This window comes from Ranitomeya imitator, chromosome 4, assembly GCF_032444005.1.
Source record: "Ranitomeya imitator isolate aRanImi1 chromosome 4, aRanImi1.pri, whole genome shotgun sequence".
Taxonomy (NCBI): Eukaryota; Metazoa; Chordata; class Amphibia; order Anura; family Dendrobatidae; genus Ranitomeya; species Ranitomeya imitator.
This window is the reverse complement of record NC_091285.1, coordinates 412,797,486-412,815,955: the sequence shown is the minus strand read 5'-3', so window position 1 is coordinate 412,815,955 and position 18,470 is coordinate 412,797,486. Positions and strand designations below refer to the sequence as shown.

At 42.4% G+C, this 18,470-nt stretch overlaps 1 protein-coding gene across 2 annotated transcripts in view; it reads right to left on the bottom strand.

Annotated features, from left to right (window-relative positions):
• FLNC (filamin C) overlaps positions 1–5,636 on the bottom strand; it is a 79,003-nt gene extending 73,367 nt beyond the window's left edge. For both annotated transcript variants that reach the window (XM_069765424.1, XM_069765425.1), the window contains exon 1: positions 4,780–5,636. In XM_069765424.1, coding sequence (XP_069621525.1) covers positions 4,780–5,131 — 352 coding nt within the window. In that variant the 5' untranslated portion in view covers positions 5,132–5,636. The remainder of the gene's footprint in view (positions 1–4,779) is intronic.
• Positions 5,637–18,470: the final 12,834 nt, after the last annotated feature.

Sequence of the window (18,470 nt, the reverse complement as noted above, 5' to 3'; positions counted from 1 at the left end):
TGATTTTAAAATCCAAAATGTTGGCCTACTGAAATATATGTTCAGTAACTGCACTCAATACTTGGTCCAGGCTCCTTTTGCATCAGTTACTGCATCAATGTGTTGTGGCATGAAGGCGATCAGCCTGTGGCACTGCTGAGGTGTTATGGAAGCCCAGGTTGCTTTTATAGCAGCCGTCAGCTTGTCTGCATTGTTGGGTCTGGTGTCTGTCATATTCCTCTTGACAATACCCCATAGATTCTCTATGGGGTTAAGGTCAGGCGAGTTTGCTGGCCAATCAAGCACAGTGATACTGTTGTTTTTATCCCAGGTATTGGTACTGTTGGCAGTGTGGACAGGTGCCAAGTCCTCCTGGAGAATTAAATTTCTATCTCCAATAAGCTTATAGGCAGAGGGAAGCATGAAGAGCTCTAAAATTTCCTGGTAGATGGCTGCACTGACTTTGGTCTTGATAAAACACAGTGGACCTACACCAGCAGATGACATGGCTTCCCAAACCATCACTGACTGTGGAAACTTTGCAATAGACCTCAAGCAGATTGAATTGTGTGCCTCTCCACTCTACCTCCAGAGTCTGGGACTTTGATTTCTAAATAAAATGCAAAATTTACTTTCATCTGAAAACAACACCTCGGACCAATGAGCACCAGTCTAGTTCTTCTTCTCCTTGGCCCAGGTAAGATGCTTCTGGTCTTGTCTATTGGCCATGAGTGGCTTGACACAAGGAATGCGACACTTGTACCCCATGTCCTGTATACGTCTGTGTGTGATGGCTCTTGAAGCAATGACTCCAGCCGCAGTTCACTTCTTGTGAATATCTCCCAAATTTTTGAATGACCTTTTCTTAATCCTTCCAAGGCTGTGGTTATTCCGGTTGCTTTTTCTACCACACTTTTTTGATCCATTCAACTTTCCATTAATATGCTTGAATACAGCACTCTGTGAACAGCCAGCTTCTTTAGCAATGACCTTTTGTGGCTTACTCTCCTTGTGGAGTGTGTCAATGACTGCCTTCTAGGCATCTGTCAAGTCAGCAGTCTTCCCCTTGATTGTGGAGTCTACTGAAACACACTAAGGGACCTTTTTAAACCCTTAGCAAACCTTTGCAGGTGTTTTTCTGTTAATAATTCTAATTTACTGAGATAATTGGGTTTTCATTGGCTGTAAGCCATAATCATCAACATTAACAGAAATAAATGCTTGATATAGATCACTCTGTTTGTAATATATAAGGCTAGGTTCCCATTGCGTTAATGGATTAGCGCTAATGGACAGTGTTGCACGGCGAAAATGTCGCAATTAACGCCATGCAACGGGTCCATTAGCGCACCCATTGACAGCAATGTTCTTTCTGCCTGTAGCGCATCGCTAGCGCGTGCCATTTTCGGCATGCGCTAGCGATGTGCCGTTCTTTTGTGACGCGCCTCGGACGCTGCTTGCAGCGTCCGAGGAGCATCCGAGGTCCGTCCCTCGCTACCGCAGATCGGGGATCTGCGCTAGCGGGGACGGCGAATGCGGCCACAAAATAAACATTGCGTTAGTGCAATCCGCTAGCGCTATGCGCTTAACAGATTGCCCTAACGCAATGGGAACCTAGCCTTAACTTTTTGATGATATTCTAGTTTTGTGAAATCTGTATATTGTGTATCTATCAATCCATTATCTATCTGTCTGTCTATCTATCCACTATCTATCTATCCCATATCCATCTATCTAAATATTATCTATCTATAATACATCTATCATGTCTATCTAGACACTAACCACTATCTATTATACAGTACCTACATATTACAAGCAGTCACACTGACTACTCTGCAATCATTGCTTTAACATTTCCATCCCCCCACTCACTAGCCATTGAATAAATGCTTCCAGGTAGTTACACTGTATATTAAAATGCCATGGTTATAATCCTAAACAGTGTGAGATATATATAATATGTAGGTAATCAGCCAGATATTCAATAGTGTATGAAGCCCTTCAACAAGACAATGATAATGACACACTCCATATACAGCGTTTATAAATTAATAGTGCTTCCGTCATTAATATTCTACCATACACCTGATGGCTGTGTTTTTACTAGATAAGGTCATACATTGGATTTGTACTTTAGCAGTAACAGTTTTATAATGCGGGATTAAGATGATGATGTCATGTGAAGACACTAAATCCATTCTTTACTTACTTAATGTTTTAGTACAGATCTCATCAAGGCTTATGTATGCAATTAGGGATCAAATGTGTAGGCATTTCCCATATATAGTATGCAACATGTAATCCCTTAAAAAGTGAAAACTTTAATTTTAAATTATTTAAAAAAAAGAACACCTTATCCTAGTGCAGACAAAGAATACAAAAGGGTCTATAACAATAACCTAGCAATTCCCCTATACTAGACTGCTGTCCCTTCCTAACAGTGGAGGTTGGCACCCTGATAGAGACGGTTTTTTGGCGCCCCCACTCAATGACGGCTGTCCCCAACTAGCCCTGATTTAGTCCTGCTGTGCTATAGGTGGGAAAACAAAAAGCAGTATAAAGAAATGAAGGGAAAGTACTTATACCAAAAGGGTCATTGTATCAAAAAATTACCCTCATCCAGAGGGGTGCTAGCCTCTCAAAGGTATAGCCACAAAAGGGATCAAAATCCCACAATATAAATATACATAAAATAATTTTTATGGCTACAATTCAGTTCTAATAAGACCTATACCCCACCAGGAGGAATCATGAATCCAGCAGATAATAGGCTCAACAGCCGGGTTCAAAAACAATAATCAACTGTCCATCATAATTTGCATTATAAAGATAAACAGATCTGATGGATATTGATGGACAATTGAAAAAGAAAGCATATCTTGATGTTATTCCAACTTAGCTTCTCGCCACAGCCTCGACGCGTTTCCCCGTCATACGGTTCATCAGGAGGCGAAATATGGAACCAGCTTCTCCATATATGCACAATTAGGAGATTTCCCATATATACCAACCAAGGAGAAATAGAACCTAATTTACTATGTAAATGATAATCTTCACAAAGATGTAACCAACATTTCTCTTCGGAAAGTGATAAACTTAAAGGTCCATTTATGCTTGTACGTGACACATCCATCAACAATCTCTGAAGATATTACCTGATCGTAGTCGTATGATACAGAATATCAGTTCAGGCCACATTATTAGCTCTGCCGTTTTGCAGTACAACATATATATTGCCAAAATATATCGCCAGTCGGTAAAAGTCCTTGAGTTGTCCTCTTCTGTCAAGTAGTTACAGAGTCTATAAAGCCATATCAGACATGTATCCAGTCCTGTAAAGCTCTGTAACAAGTATCTAGGGCAGCATTACAGTACCCACATGGTTTTCCACCCAAGTTTACTACAGTTCTCAAATGTTATAATGTAAAAAACTGCATCAATATATCACGGGATGGCATTTCCCATGCAGGTTGGAAAGGAAGATATATTGGATCTCACCTAGGTTTGCTAGAAGCTAAATTAACTAAGGAATGTGTGATGAGAAATCAGTAAAACTTGTCTTTTTTTGTATTTGGAATATTTTACAATCATACTAAAACTCAACATGAAAGGGACTTTAATTAAAATCCATGTAAAGGAGACCTCCCATGCGCATATGCTCTTTTAGGGTATGAACATTATAGAGTGGGTCCCCCACTCAAAACCTCCTCTATGGGCAAGAGCATAGAGCAGGTCTGTATCAATGGCAGCCATTCTAGTGGACTTGAGCCATGCTTGTATTACAGCAAAATTTCTCTGAATGGCTGCCATGTAATACTACATTTCCTCAGCAGCAACCCCTGGCTGGCACTACCGCTGTTTGCTGGGGAATGCCTAGACCAGGGCTCCAGGCGGTCAGCTAATTTCCCCCTCGGATCTCATTTTGAATGGAGTTGTCTATGATCAGATTACCGTTTTATGTAATAACTATTACTTATTGTCCTTTGGAGCCAGTCATATACCATAATGAAAGGCTGATTGCAGACAATTATAATAGTGATGTCACAAATTACCAACATAACACAGGCTTTCCTGCAATCCACGACCCTGTAGTGTGAAAATTAGAACAATTTCATGGTAAATTACAGTTGAATCTTTCTCTTTACTACATGACTGTCTGTGCTGATTGTCCCAGTAGTGGAACCATTATGGAACTATATTAAATAAAAAATAATGGACAGTAAAACATTTTCAAAAGTAATCATAGCTCTATAAATTCTCATTCTGTATTCTCACCCATCCCTTGTAGATTGTGAGCCTTCGCGGGCAGGGTCCTCCTGTACCAGTTATTACTTGTATTGTTTAAGATTTTTGTACTTGTTTTTATTATATATACCCCTCCTTACATGTAAAGCGTCATGGAATAAATGGCGCCATAACAATAAATAATAATAATAATAATAATAAATACATAGCAGTGCATGAGAAGGCACACAACACGTGGGAAATGATCAATCAGCTATACCAATTAGTGAATTATGGAAGGCCCTAAGCACTTCAACTAATTTAGACCACAAGCATCATTTGTATCAGGTAAAGGAGATGTGTCTCCCAAAGTGCAACCAATTTATGGACATTATCCACCACTACTTAGGAATGTGATGGAGAAAAGCAGCAGGTACAAGTTGGCATTGTGCTACCTAGAAACACTGACAAATGAGAAATACCGTAAGCTTCTTTTTTCCCAATAATCTTTTTTCTCTATAGGCACAATCTTTAACATGTTAGTAAAGAATTAGTAAATGGGCAGACATTTACCTATAGACACCAGCTTGATATGTTCTCTGTCCAGAAATTCCAGAGCCACAGAGACATTCTCCAGCTTCATCTGCCTGAAGTTTGGTCTAGAGTGGTACTTTCTGTACATCTTCTTCTGACTCAATACCTCTAGCAGGGCTATAAGTTTGAGGCCATCACTTAGGTCTTTCTGAAGGTCCCCTATGCGCTTGTTCATACATTTGAGATGTTCATTGCACCACCTTGTGAAGGTGTTCTGCTGGATCTTCTTCCAGGGGGCATCTTCTGCCAGATCTTTCTCTGTAGCCGGCATCTCGTCTGCTTCCTCGCCCTGGTACAGCTGATGTTGGTCGTAGTAATCGTTGGTGCTCATGATGACTTTTTATTTGGAGCTTTCTGCTTTTTATATGAGGATCAACAAGGGTGGAGAAAGAAACAGAAGAGGGTGTAAAAACTTGCTGGATCCAAACCCACACTGTGAAATCGAGTTCAAACTGCTGAAAAAGAGCTCAGCAATCAAATTAGTTCCCTTATTATTCGTCTTCTTGTTGGAAACAGTGAGATGTTTCTTGGCAAGTTCGGGTTAACCCTTCCAGGAGTGGTGGGACCGAGTTGGGAGGGATGGGAGAGTTATCACAGCGCAGTAGGCTTCCACCTTTCTGCTCCTTCCTGTCTTCTGTTTCCTTTCAGGGAATCCTTTCTTTGTGGAGAGCAGAAGTGCACAGATAAATAAAGCAGAACTGTGATATGGATGCCAAATGTAAAATAATGTAGCAGAAAAGCTGGCCCCAGAGAAGATGCCCCAGCAAACAGGAAGAGAGAGCAGGAGAGACAGCTGACAGCTGAGAGCAGAGGGATTTAGCAACTTCTTTGAAAGTGTGGAGTCCTGGATGGAGATGGTTTTAAAGAAAACTGATCCCCCTCCCTCTTTAGTCTCCTCTCAGCTTCCCTCCCCCAAACGTCAGAGGCATGGACTCCCAGGAATGCCTTAGCCATGACCATATACAACTAAGATGAGTATTTTCTAATCCCTAGTGAGATAATGAGGCCGAGCTGGATTGGGTGCTATGGATAGCGGGACTTGTGATTGGTTTCCATGGACCATGCTCCAACTGCTCGTAACATCTCTGTATTTTTAGCTACCCGATGTCAGTGAGGTCTGTCTGTGAAGGGAGAGGGGGCAGAGGGAAAGGATCTTACAACACAAGTTAACAAAAGCAGCAGATGTAATGCAAGGGAGACCCCCACCTCCCCAAATGAATCACCTCCCCCAAGCATATTACCTCTAATATGCCAGCCACATATGCCAGTAGATGGGAAACCTATGTTTAATATGTTTATTACCAGGAAAAGTTGCAGTCACTTAAATCATTCTAAAACATTACACAGATTTCGTGAGTGACACAGATGGGGCCATGTACTCTATGTACAGTGTCTACGGTGACTTTTTGCTATGTTGGTTCATTCACCATTGATAAAAAGCGTATTGGGTGAAGTCACAATATCTAAAATGTTGAACGTATTCGGCATATAAGGATATTAAATGGTCTCGTGAGGCATATGTATCATAACACAGGATGCTACGTCTGAGGGAAAATTTGTGCCACATTTTTACAATGATTTTTAGAAGTCACATTTCGATGCCCCCCAGAATATTTCTATTAATTCAGTGAAAGTTCAAAGCTGTCAGTGAGCTTGAGCCTTGTATTTATTTGCGTAGCTGTAACCAGTGAAGTAGTGATACAGTACATGCATCGTTCAAAGCTGCCAGAGACTGGCATGTGTGCTGCGCAGGCAGAGTTTATTTTCTAATGTCGCTTTTAATAAAAAGTAGAAGAATATAAATTGAAATAGTTCTCAGCTGGAAGAAAAAAAAAACAATCTGGTCCGTGGCTCTGATCTGGGGCTTCGCTTGGATTAATCTGTTGATTCTATTAGTCTGGATTATTCTATGAAACAAATGTACAAATCTATTTGGTCATTGTGGCTTTTTAGATCTGAATGGTGTGTGCTGTGTCATCTTTCCAGTCATTGGTCTTGGCATAGGAGTTAATGTAGTGCAATTGCATTCTCCTTAGTAAGAAGTTTCCAGATAGAAATATGGTCATGCACTTAGTGCTGCTGAGGGTACCCCCTTGGTGACTTCACTCTGGAAGGGTTAAAGGTGAGAACAGTGACTCACAAACTAAGCTGCCAGGCCTGGAACATGCTAATGTAGGTCACTATCTGTCTGGGAATGCTCAGTGTGTCCAGCAGAATGGGAATATCCTCTGGACTTCCATTTAGGATTTCCATTAACCTTTTCCACAATCCATGGGTACATTGTATATTAATAAATAGTGATGAGCGAATATACTCGTTACTCGAGATTTCCCGAGCACGCTCGGTTGACCTCCGAAAATTTTTTAGTGCTCAGAGATTTAGTTTTCATTGCTGCAGCTGAATGATTTACATCTGTTAGCCAGCATAAGTAAATGTGGGGGTTGCCTTGTTACTAGGGAATCCCCACATGTAATCAAGTTGGCTAATAGCTGTAAATCATTCAGCTGAGGTGAGGAAAACTAAATCTCCGAGCACTAAAAAATACTCGGAGGACACCCGAGCATGCTCGGGAAATCTCGAGTAACGAGTATATTCACTCATCACTACTAATAAACTATCTAAAGGTTGTCCCGTCCGAATAGCTCATTCACATATGCCTGCCACTAAGGTGGCAGCAAAGATCAACTTTTACATTTGCAAAGTATGATCATATACTGTATTACATAGTCCTCTTCCATATGAATAAGTGCTCTGTAAGTCATTTCCCTTGCATTTTCGATAGGGACTTTGATGGCGCCATCAACTTCTATTACTAAAGACAGCTGATCGCATGGTTTTCCAAAAGCTTGACCTCTGGCAGCCAGTACAACATTAAAAATAATTACAAATTGAAAAGGAAGTACTTAATGTAAAAAATAAATAATTTATCAAATGAAGCATTTGTGGCTGTAAGGGTAAGTTCACACAGGGAGTTTTTGTTGCTTTTTTTTCTGCAGCAAAACCTGATCTTCTTGGCAAGAAAGAAGCTGCGTCAAAAACGCAGGTTTAGGTGAGTTTTTTGTTGTGTATTTGGTGCGTTTTTGGTGCATTTTTTTTCTCTTTGTCCATGCTAATGTCCTTGGATTTTCAGCAGCAAAAACGCAGCAAATAATGATACCTGCGTTTTTGCAACGCTGAAAGAAGTGACATGCTCTATGTCCAACAAACACAGCAAAGCACAAAATACTGATCACACCAAAAACTAATGTGTGTGCATGAGATTTATGAAATCTCATAGGCTTTGCTGGTACTGTAAATAGCAGCTGAAAATTAGCATAAAAAACTCAGCAAAAACGCCTCGTGTAAACTTACCCTAATAGTGATGGACTGTTCTACTGCTTTCCAATCCCTGAAGACAACAATCGGGCTAAGTGTACAGTGTCATGCATTTTTACATGTAATGTGAATAGTGATGTGCGTCTCTTATATTGTGTGATGGTAATGTATAGCATATAAGTAATGTAAAGTGTTAATGTACAATGTGAGTAGTGCCGGGTAAGCACAGGATTAGATTTGGACTAGGATAGGTATGGTTCACATAGTTAAGTGGTTTAGCAATGGCATAAGACATAAGATAAGGACAATAGGTTTAGTCTATAGGATAGGCTATAGTTAATGGAAGGGAACTAGTGTTAATATAAGGTGGGCAGTTCCTGATAGTAAGGGAGTTAAGGTACCGTCAAACTCAGCAACTTTGCAAAGAGAAAGACAACGATCTGTGACGTTGCAGCATCCTGGATAGCGATCTCGTTGTGTTTGACACGCAGCAGCGATCTGGATCCCGCTGTGCCATCGCTGGTCGGAGCTAGAAGTCCAGAACTTTATTTGATCGTCAGGTCGGCGTGTATCGTCATGTTTGACATCAAAAGCAACAATGCCAGCAACGTTTTACATGGAGCGAACAACTAGCGAGAACGATAAGTGAGTTGCCGTTACGTCACTGGATCGCTCCTACATCGTTGTGGAGTTGCTGTGTTTGACGTCTTCAGCGACCTAAACAGCGACGCTCCAGTGATCGGCTCGTTGTCTATATCGCTGCAGCGTCGCTGAGTGTGACGGTACCTTTAGGACACTGCAGTGGCAAGGTCAAGTTCAGGTGCAGTTGGCTGCTAGGGTCAGCATGTACCAGTTGTTCAAGGCAGTGGAAATCCCTTCTGGATTTCCAAATGGACAACTCTGTCGCAGCCAGAGCCCAAGGTCTAGCAAATTGGCTATCGGACAAAATGGATCCTTTTGTGTACAGTGGAAGATTGGCAGGGACCCATGTAGATGGGAGGTGGAAGATCCCGGGTGCACTGCTGAAGTGGACAGGAAATCCCTGAGGCTGACGGAGTCAGTGGGCTTAGGAATAGTCCAGGACGAACGAGGGGTAGGGCTGAAGAGGTGATGTACTAAGGAGGAAGAAACATGAAAGGCTGTGCCCTATCCCACCTGTAACCAACTAATGAACTTGAACTGACCCGTAAACATTTGCCTGTTGTAAAGAACTTAGTGTCCCATGAATTGTGTGCGTCAGCTCCTGAGGACAGAACTATTAAGGCAGCGGAGGCATGCAGACTACAAGTGAGTGTGATGCACCCCACAACTAACAGCACACTGGGACTGCGACACTGTTTTACTGTAAAGTGCCGGAGTGTAAACGGACAACAGCTCGGTCATGACTACCGTTCTGGACCACTTTACATGGCTTAAAAAGGTTGTTCAGGTTTTGTGGTCACATGGCCACCTACTTTTACCGTCAGCATCAAAGAATCCTGACAACATGCGGTGCGCATGCTGTGAGGATTTCAACATTTTTTGTCAAGATGAGTGAGACTTTCATCCTAAACTTGGACAACTCCTTTCTGAATAAGGCTCGGGCTATACTATGACTTTTTTTAGCATTACTGATTGATTTTAACTATTTAACTACAGCTGCAGTCCACAGCAATGCAGTGAGCTGTATGCAATTGGGTGGACTGCAACTGCCACGTAATAGCTAGTATCAATCAGCACTACAAAAAATCGCAGTGTAGCCCAGACCTAAAGCTATCTTATGACTGTAGCTAGAGAAATATGCTGTATAATTGAGATTACAATTTCCTTATAACTTTTCTAAGTTTAAAGACCTAAGACTGTCCCTTAAAGTCAGAGGCAGTTGGCAGACAAAATGGTACTGTTCTTCCCAGCTGGTGATACCGCTTAATAAGGATATGTGAATTAATGGTGCATGTTTAAGGCATCTCTCTGAAGAAAGGCAGCTGCCTCACAGCTCAATAAGTATTGGAGTGAGGCAAATATATGGGAGCTGTATGATTGAGATTATCTGTTTTTTTTCTTACTAAGACCTTGTCATTCTTTAAAAAAAAAAGGAACAGATATCGCACTAATGCTGTAGTCAACACTGTGTAGAATCACATGGGAAATAGAAAAATAGTTTTTTTCATTCATACTGCAACATGGAAACAATAAACTAATCTTTCCATTTTTTTCTAACAAAAAAAGTTAACAGGGGTGTTATGTGTTAATGCATTATGACATTCTAATTGCCCAATAATAAGGGAAACGTTCCTTCCGACCACACATATGGCAGTCAGACTATTTCCCTAGATTAATGTGTGGGTAGTTGATCCAAGGAACTAGTCTTATTACCCATAACCTGTAATATTTTAGTTATCAAGAATGTCATCTAGGCTCTACAACTTGTTTACTAAATCAATCTGTTACACACCTGTCTCACGTTCGGGCTTTGCTCCATTCACCTATGCCCGCTGCCATATGTTATGCTCCACGTCTAGCTTTGCAGGTTGCATGGCGTGTGACATCTTCTCCTTAGGCCTTTTCAGGTCCATTAGAACACAAACATATGTCTTCTGATTGCTATTTAAGACTCTCAGTTCTTTTTGCTTATCTGTGCTCACTAGCTGCTCCATACCTGCTTTCCTGCACCCTGTCTGCTTACGGCCTTCGCTACTTCAAGTCCTTGCTCCATACCTGCTTTCCTGTGTTCTGTCTGCAGCCCTCAATGCTTCTAGCCCTCACTCTATATGTGCCTTCCTGCTGCTGCATCACTGCACAGGATCCGTGTGCCCACCCGGACCTGGTCACTATGTGAGCCTTTTAACACAACCATTACAATATCATATTGCAGAGAGTTCAATAGTCTGACTGCTCTTACAGTAAAAAATCACTGTGATGACTGAAAATTCTTTCTTCTAGACATAGAAGAAGCCCCCTTATCACCATCTACTATATAAAGCTGAATGTGTGTGTGTGTGTGTGTGTGTGTGTGTGTGTGTGTGTGTGTGTGTGTGTGCGTGTGTGTGTATGTGTGTGTGTATGTCCGGGATTGGCATCTGCACCGTCGCAGCTACAGCCACAAAATTTTGCACAGTCACACGTCTGGACCCCGAGAGCGTCATAGGCTACGTTGTGAGGTGAAATTTTAACCCCGCGCGTTCCAATTCACCAAACAATTTTGCCCCTATCTACATAATGGGGAAAAAAGTGAAAGGAAAAGTGTTGGAAGCGTCGCAGCTACAGCAACAAAATTTTGCACGGTCACATGTCTGGACCCTGAGAGCGTCATAGGCTACGTTGTGAGGTGAAATTTTAACCCCGCGCTTTCCAATTCACCAAAGAAAATGCTCCTATCTACATAATGGGGAAAAAAGTGAAAGGAAAAGTGTTGGAGGCGTCGCAGCTACAGGAACAAAATTTTGCACAGTCACACGTCTGGACCCTGAGAGCGTCATAGGCTATGTTGTGAGGTGAAATTTTAACTCCGCGCTTTCCAATTCACCAAACTATTTTTTCCCTATCTACATAATGGGGAAAAGTGAAAGGAAAAGTGTTGGAGGCAAATTGACAGCTGCCAGATGTGAACAAGTGGGACTTAAAGAATGAGAGCGATGGCGCCAAAGAGTATATACCGTACAGTTGCTAAAGTAGGACCCCGACATGGGATACTCACCACACGGGGATATGAACACACACACAAAATGCGCCACACACTACCATGTGCTTGAACACATATACCACCCTCAGCACACATTCCACCACACATACGCCAACCTCGCCACATAAAAGTCGAAACACAAAAGTCGCCGCTCAAAACTCACCACGCGCAAAACTCGCCACATGCAAAAACTAGGCTCACGCAAAACTCGCCACAAGTGCAAAACTCACCTCATGGAAAACTCGCCACACGCAAAACTTGCACATGCGGAAAAATTACCACATGCACAAAATTTGCAACACATGCAAAAGTTGCCTCACACAAAACTTGCACATACTCAAAAGGCACCACACACAAAACTCGCCACGCGCAAAACTCGCCATGCGCAAAACTTGCTGCACACAACTTGCTACACTAACCTGTCACATGCAACTCGACACACAAAAAGTTGCTACACGCATGTTGCCACACAAAACTCATCTCACAAAAGTCGCTACATGCATGTCGCCACACGCAACTCAACACACACAACTTGACAAACGAAACTCGCCCTAAAACACACACAAGTCTGGTATTAGCCTTCAAAAATAAAAATCTGATTAATAAGCAGACAAACTACAAGAGCAACAAATGTACCATATAGGAAATACAGCAGCTGTCAGTCACATGACCTGTCTATTATGTGTATGTGTGAGCTAATATATACTGCCAGGGGGAGGGCTTCCTGTTGGCTGGGGATTTATCAGGCTGCCAATTTATCTTACAAATACTGAGGTAAAAATACTGAGCAAATAACGTGTTAACGAGGTCTAATACAGGAGATCACACAGGTATATACTATATACAGGGGAGATGACACACAGATATATACTATATACAGGAGAGATAACACACAGGTATATACTATATAGAGGAGGAGATGACATACAGGTACATACTATATACAGGAGATGACATACAGGTATATACTAAATACAGGAGGAGATGACACACAGATATATACTATATACAGGGGAGATAACACACAGGTATATACTATATACAGGAGGAGATGACATACAGGTATATACTATATATAGGAGGAGATGACATACAGGTATATACTATATATAGGAGGAGATGACATACAGGTATATACTATATATAGGAGGAGATGACATACAGGTATATACTATATATAGGAGGAGATGACATACAGGTATATACTATATATAGGAGGAGATGACATACAGGTATATACTATATACAGGGGAGATGACACAGCAGGTATATACTATATACAGGGGAGATGACATACAGGTATATACTATATACAGGAGATGACATACAGGTGTATACTATATATAAGGGAGATGACAAACATGTATATACTGAGGTGAAAATGAGAGGTGTGAGGTGAAAATGAAAAGGTGTGAGTGCAAAATGAGAGGAGTGAGGGAAAATAGTGTAGTGATCGGAAAATGACAGATGTGAGGTCGAAATGACAAGTGTTAGGCGGGAATGAGAGGAGTGAGGGAGAAAATGAGAGGTGTGAGGGAGAAAATGAGAGATGTGAGGGGGAAAATTAAAGATGTGATTGGGAAAATGAGAGGCGTAATGGGAAAATAAGAGAAGTGACGTGCTATAACTAACTACAGATATTTACTATGCCCAGGCAACGCCGGGCTCTTCAGCTAGTTGCATATAAAAGGTATAAAAGGATCACATCGGCAATGTACCAGCAGGGCTGACGGCCTGGTGCCCCACAACACCCATGCTGCAAGGCTGAGTCTCTATGACTCCAGACCGCACTGCCCCACCAGCATAAAGCACAGCAACAATGGCTGGTGTACCGCATGGTGACAACGACCCTGCCTGGGGTACCACATGGCTTACTGAGACCCAATCAGAGCAAGTTTCATTAATAAACACCCTCTATTCCCTATCACTGACTTGTTATCCCAGTTACACATAATTTTTCCAAGTCTCATTCCCCTCATTTAATGTACGGTACCAACCTTTTATGTGACACTGCACTGTATCAAATGTCTTTGAAATGTTCAAGTAGAGAACATCCATGACCTTACCCTGGTCCAGTTTTATCTAAATGGCTTGTTATTTAGGTTGTGTGTTTTAGTGGTACCATTTTGGGGTGCATATATTTTATTGTTATTCTCAAAAGATAGCAGTACAGACAAAAAATAGCAGCACAGACAAAAAAAAAATATGAATGCTATTCTTTCCTCGGTCACCACCTTAGCTTACCACAGCTACACAAAAAAAGACTCACACTCCACAATCCAGGTTAAGGAAAAAAAAAGTCCTATACTCACACAAACAAGGTTTTAGCTCTATACCAGTAGAGCTGTTGTCAAACACAGTGACATGACACATCACTTTAGGTATATGCATTAAAACATAGTTTATCACAATTCCTGACATTTATCCCCTTCCGACATGACTATTATCTGTTTCTGTGCTTTTGTTTTTTTCTATCCTTCTTCGAAGAGCCATAATTTTTTTATTTTAATGTCCTAAAAGCTCTATAAGGGCTTCTATTAGAAAATGGGGAAAAAATTCCAATTGCAGTCAATGCGTGCAAAAATCACAAGTCTGCAACAGTTTTTTTGTGTTTTGTTATTATGGTAAAACTGACCTGGAAACATAAGTCTTCAGGACGCTAAAAGTATGGCGACACCAAACATATATAGTCTTTTTTATTTATTTAAGTGTTGAAAAAAATTCGGAAACACAGAAGCAAAGTCAGAATACACAGAACCTGTAACTGGACCGGAATTGGCCACATTCCCTGTTCTTGGACTTCCATAGAAGGAGATGTTATCAGATGTTATCTGTTTCCAGAAGCCAGGAGCAGGCCAAGTCCTCTGAGATTTGTGACATCACACTAATTAGCAGATACTATGATGACTGAAAACAGCACTATGGAAGGCAGCTTTATATTTTGTGAAGGTATTTCCATGTGAATACTTATCTCCCTGGAGCTCCCCTGTAAGAATGGCACATCTGTACCTTCAGGTGTTTGGAAATTGGTCCCAATGATGTACCAGATCAGATTGTTTCTGATATTTTGGCTGATTTTTTTGTTATTCCCTTGATGTCAAACAAAGAAGCAATGACACTTTGAAGGTAGACCTTAAAATACTGCCACATGTACACCCCAATTAACTGAAATGATGTCAGTTCCCTACCAGAAGCTTCAAAAGCCTTCACATTGTTTTCTGAAATTTTCTAGGCTATTTAAAGACACAGTCAAAACTTGGTGTATGTAAACTTCTGAACCACTGGAAATTCGATATAGGGAATTATAAATTACATTTTGTTTTTAAACTAATTGCTTGTGTTTTGTACAAAGTAGATATAAACAAACAATATGTCTAGCACCTTAATGACATTTGAAGGGATTCACCTCAACCCCCCAAAAAATATTTAATATTAAATGCCTTGAAACAGTATGCATAAATTCATAAAAATGAAATTTTCCACATTTTTTCCACAAACCTAATTTTTTTTTATTTATATACAACCAATAATCAATACTTTGTAGAACCACCTTTGGCTGCAAATACTTTTGCAAATCTTTTGAGCCATGTCTCTACCAGCTTTTTACATCTAGAGGCTGAAATATTTGCCCATTCTTCTTCCCTGCCCTTGCTAAAGAAAAGCATACTCACTGCATGATGCTGCCACCACCATGTTTGACAGTGGGGATGGTGTTTTCAGGATGAGGCAGTTTTAGTTTTCTGCCACCCATATCATGCTTTGGTCTCATCTGACCAGAGCACCTCCTTCCTCATGCTAGCTGTGTCTCCTGTATGGCTTTTTGCCAACTGCAAATATCCTTATGCCTTGCTTTCAAAAATGGCTTTCTTCTAGTCATTCTTCCATAAAGGCCAGATAGTTGCCCTGGGCACAGATACTCCCACCCGAGCTGTGGATCTTTGCAGCTCCTCCAGGGTGACCAATGTCCTCTTGGCTGCTTCTCTAATTAGTACTCACCTTCCTTGAGATGTCAGATTAGGTGGACAACCATGTCTTGGTAGGTTTGTAGCTGTGTCATACCTCTTCCATGTTTGGATGATGGATTTTTGGATTTTATTTATAACCTAACTCTTATTTACTTTTCGCTATAACTTTGCCCCTGACCTGTCTGGTGTGTTCATGATGCTATTTGATCCCTAATGTTCTTAAACAAATATCCGAGGACTTCACAGAACAGCTGTAGTTGTACTGAGAATAAATTACACACAGGTGGACTCAATTTACTGATTATGTGACTTCTACAGGTATGTGGTCACTCAGGATTTTTTTTAGAGGTATCAGACTACACGAGGCTGAATACAAATGCAAGTCACAATTTTTAGATTTATATTTTTAAAATATTTAGAAAACCATGTATCATTTTCTTTGCACTTCACAAATACTTGCTACTTTGTGTTGGTATGTCATATAAAATCCAAATTTTAAAATATTTAACCCCTTAGCGACCGCCGATACGCCTTTTAACGGCGGCCGCTAAGGGTACTTAAACCACAGCGCCGTTAATTAACGGCGCTGTGGAAAAAGTGAATAGCACCCCCCAGAGTCGGATTTTCTCCGGGGTCTCGGCTGCCGGGGGTAGCCGAGACCCCAGAGAACATGATTCGGGGTTTTTTTTACCCACCCCGCTTTTGCGATCGCCGGTAATTAACCGTTTACCGGCGATCGCAAAAAAAAAAAAAACGCGATTTCTTTTTAATTTCTCTGTCCTCCGATGTGATCGCACATCAGAGGACAGAGAAATGGGGTCCCAGGTAGCCCCCCTATACTTACCTGTCTCCCCCGATGCTCCTCGTGGCTCCCGGTGGGCGCCGCCATCTTCAAAATGGCAGGCGCATGCGCAGTGCGCCCGCCGTCCGGCCCCGGGAGAATCTTTGGGGTCTCGGCTACCGGGGGTAGCCGAGACCCCAAAGAGCATGATCGGGGTTGGTTTTACCGACCCCTGTTTTGTGATCGCCGGTAATTAACTGTTTACCGGCGACCGCAAAAAAAAAAAAACTAAGTGTAATTCTCTGTCCTCTGATGTGATCGCACATCAGAGGACAGAGATATAGGGGGATTCGGGGACCCTATCATACTTACCGGTGTCCCTGGGTCCTCCTGCTGCTCCTCCTGGCCGCCGGCGTCTTCTGGGGAAAAGAAAATGGCGGGCGCATGTGCAGTGCGCCCGCCATCTGTCTCCATCTGCCGGCCGGCAGGAGAAGAGCAGTTGGGGCTAAAATTAGGGTTAGGGGTAGGGTTAGGGTTAGGGGTAGGGTTAGGGCTAGATTTAGGGCTAGGGTTAGGGCTAGGGTTAGGGGTAGGGTTAGGGCTAGGGTTAGGGGTGGGGTTAGGGGTAGGGTTAGGGGTAGGGTTAGGGGTAGGGTTAGGGGTAGGGGTAGGGTTAGGGCTAGGGTTAAGGCTAGGGCTAGGGGTAGGGCTAGGGTTAGGGGTGGGGTTAGGGGTAGGGGTAGGGTTAGGGCTAGGGTTAGGGCTAGGGTTAGGGCTAGGGTTAGGGGTGGGGTTAGGGGTAGGGTTAGGGCTAGGGTTAGGGCTAGGGTTAGGGGTAGGGATAGGGCTAGGGTTAGGAGTAGGGTTAGGGCTAGGATTAGGGTTAGGGCTAAATTTAGGGTTAGGGTTGGGGCTAAATTTAGGGTTAGGGTTGGGGCTAAATTTAGGGTTAGGGTTGGGGCTAAATTTAGAGTTAGGGTTGGCGCTAAATTTAGGGTTAGGCTTCTTTCACACTTACGTCGGTACGGGGCCGTCGCAATGCATCGGCCCGACATACCGACGCACGTTGTGAAAATTGTGCACAACGTGGGCAGCGGATGTAGTTTTTCAACGCATCCGCTGCCCAATCTATGTCCTGGGGAGGAGGGGGTGGAGTTACGGCCACGCATGCGCGGTCAGAAATGGCGGATGCGACGTACAAAAAAACGGTACATTGAACGTTTTTTGTGCTGACGGTCCGCCAAAACACTGATCCAGTGCACGACGGACGTGACGTGTGGCCATCCGTCACGATCTGTCGGCAATACAAGTCTATGGGCAAAAAGCGCATCCTGCGGGCACATTTGCAGGATCCGTTTCTTGTCCAAAACGACGGATGCCAAACGACGCAAGTGTGAAAGTAGCCTTAGGGTTAGGGTTGGGGCTAAAGTTAGGGCTAGGGTTGGGGCTAAAGTTAGGGTTAGAGTTGGGATTAGGGTTAGGGTTTGGATTAGGGTTGGTATTAGGGTTAGGGTTGGCATTAGGGTTACACTTGGGATTAGGGTTAGGTTTGGGATTAGGGTTAAGGTTAGGGTTGTGATTAGGGGTGTATTGGGATTAGGGTTAGGTTTGAGGTTAGGGTTGAGATTAGGATTAGGGGTGTGTTGGATTTAGGGTTTTGATTAGGGTTATGGTTAGGGTTGACATTAGGGTTGTTTTGGGGTAAGGGTTGTGATTATGGTTAGGGTTAGTGATTAGGATTATGGATCAGGTTGGGATTAGGGTTAGGGGTGTGTTGGGCTTAGGGTTGGAGCTAGAATTGGGGGGTTTCCACTGTTTAGGTACATCAGGGGGTCTCCAAACACGACAGCCAATTTTGCGCTCAAAAAGTCAAATGTGCTCCCTCCCTTCTGAGCTCTGCCGTGCGCCCAAACAGTGGGTTACCCCCACATATGGGGCATCAGCATAC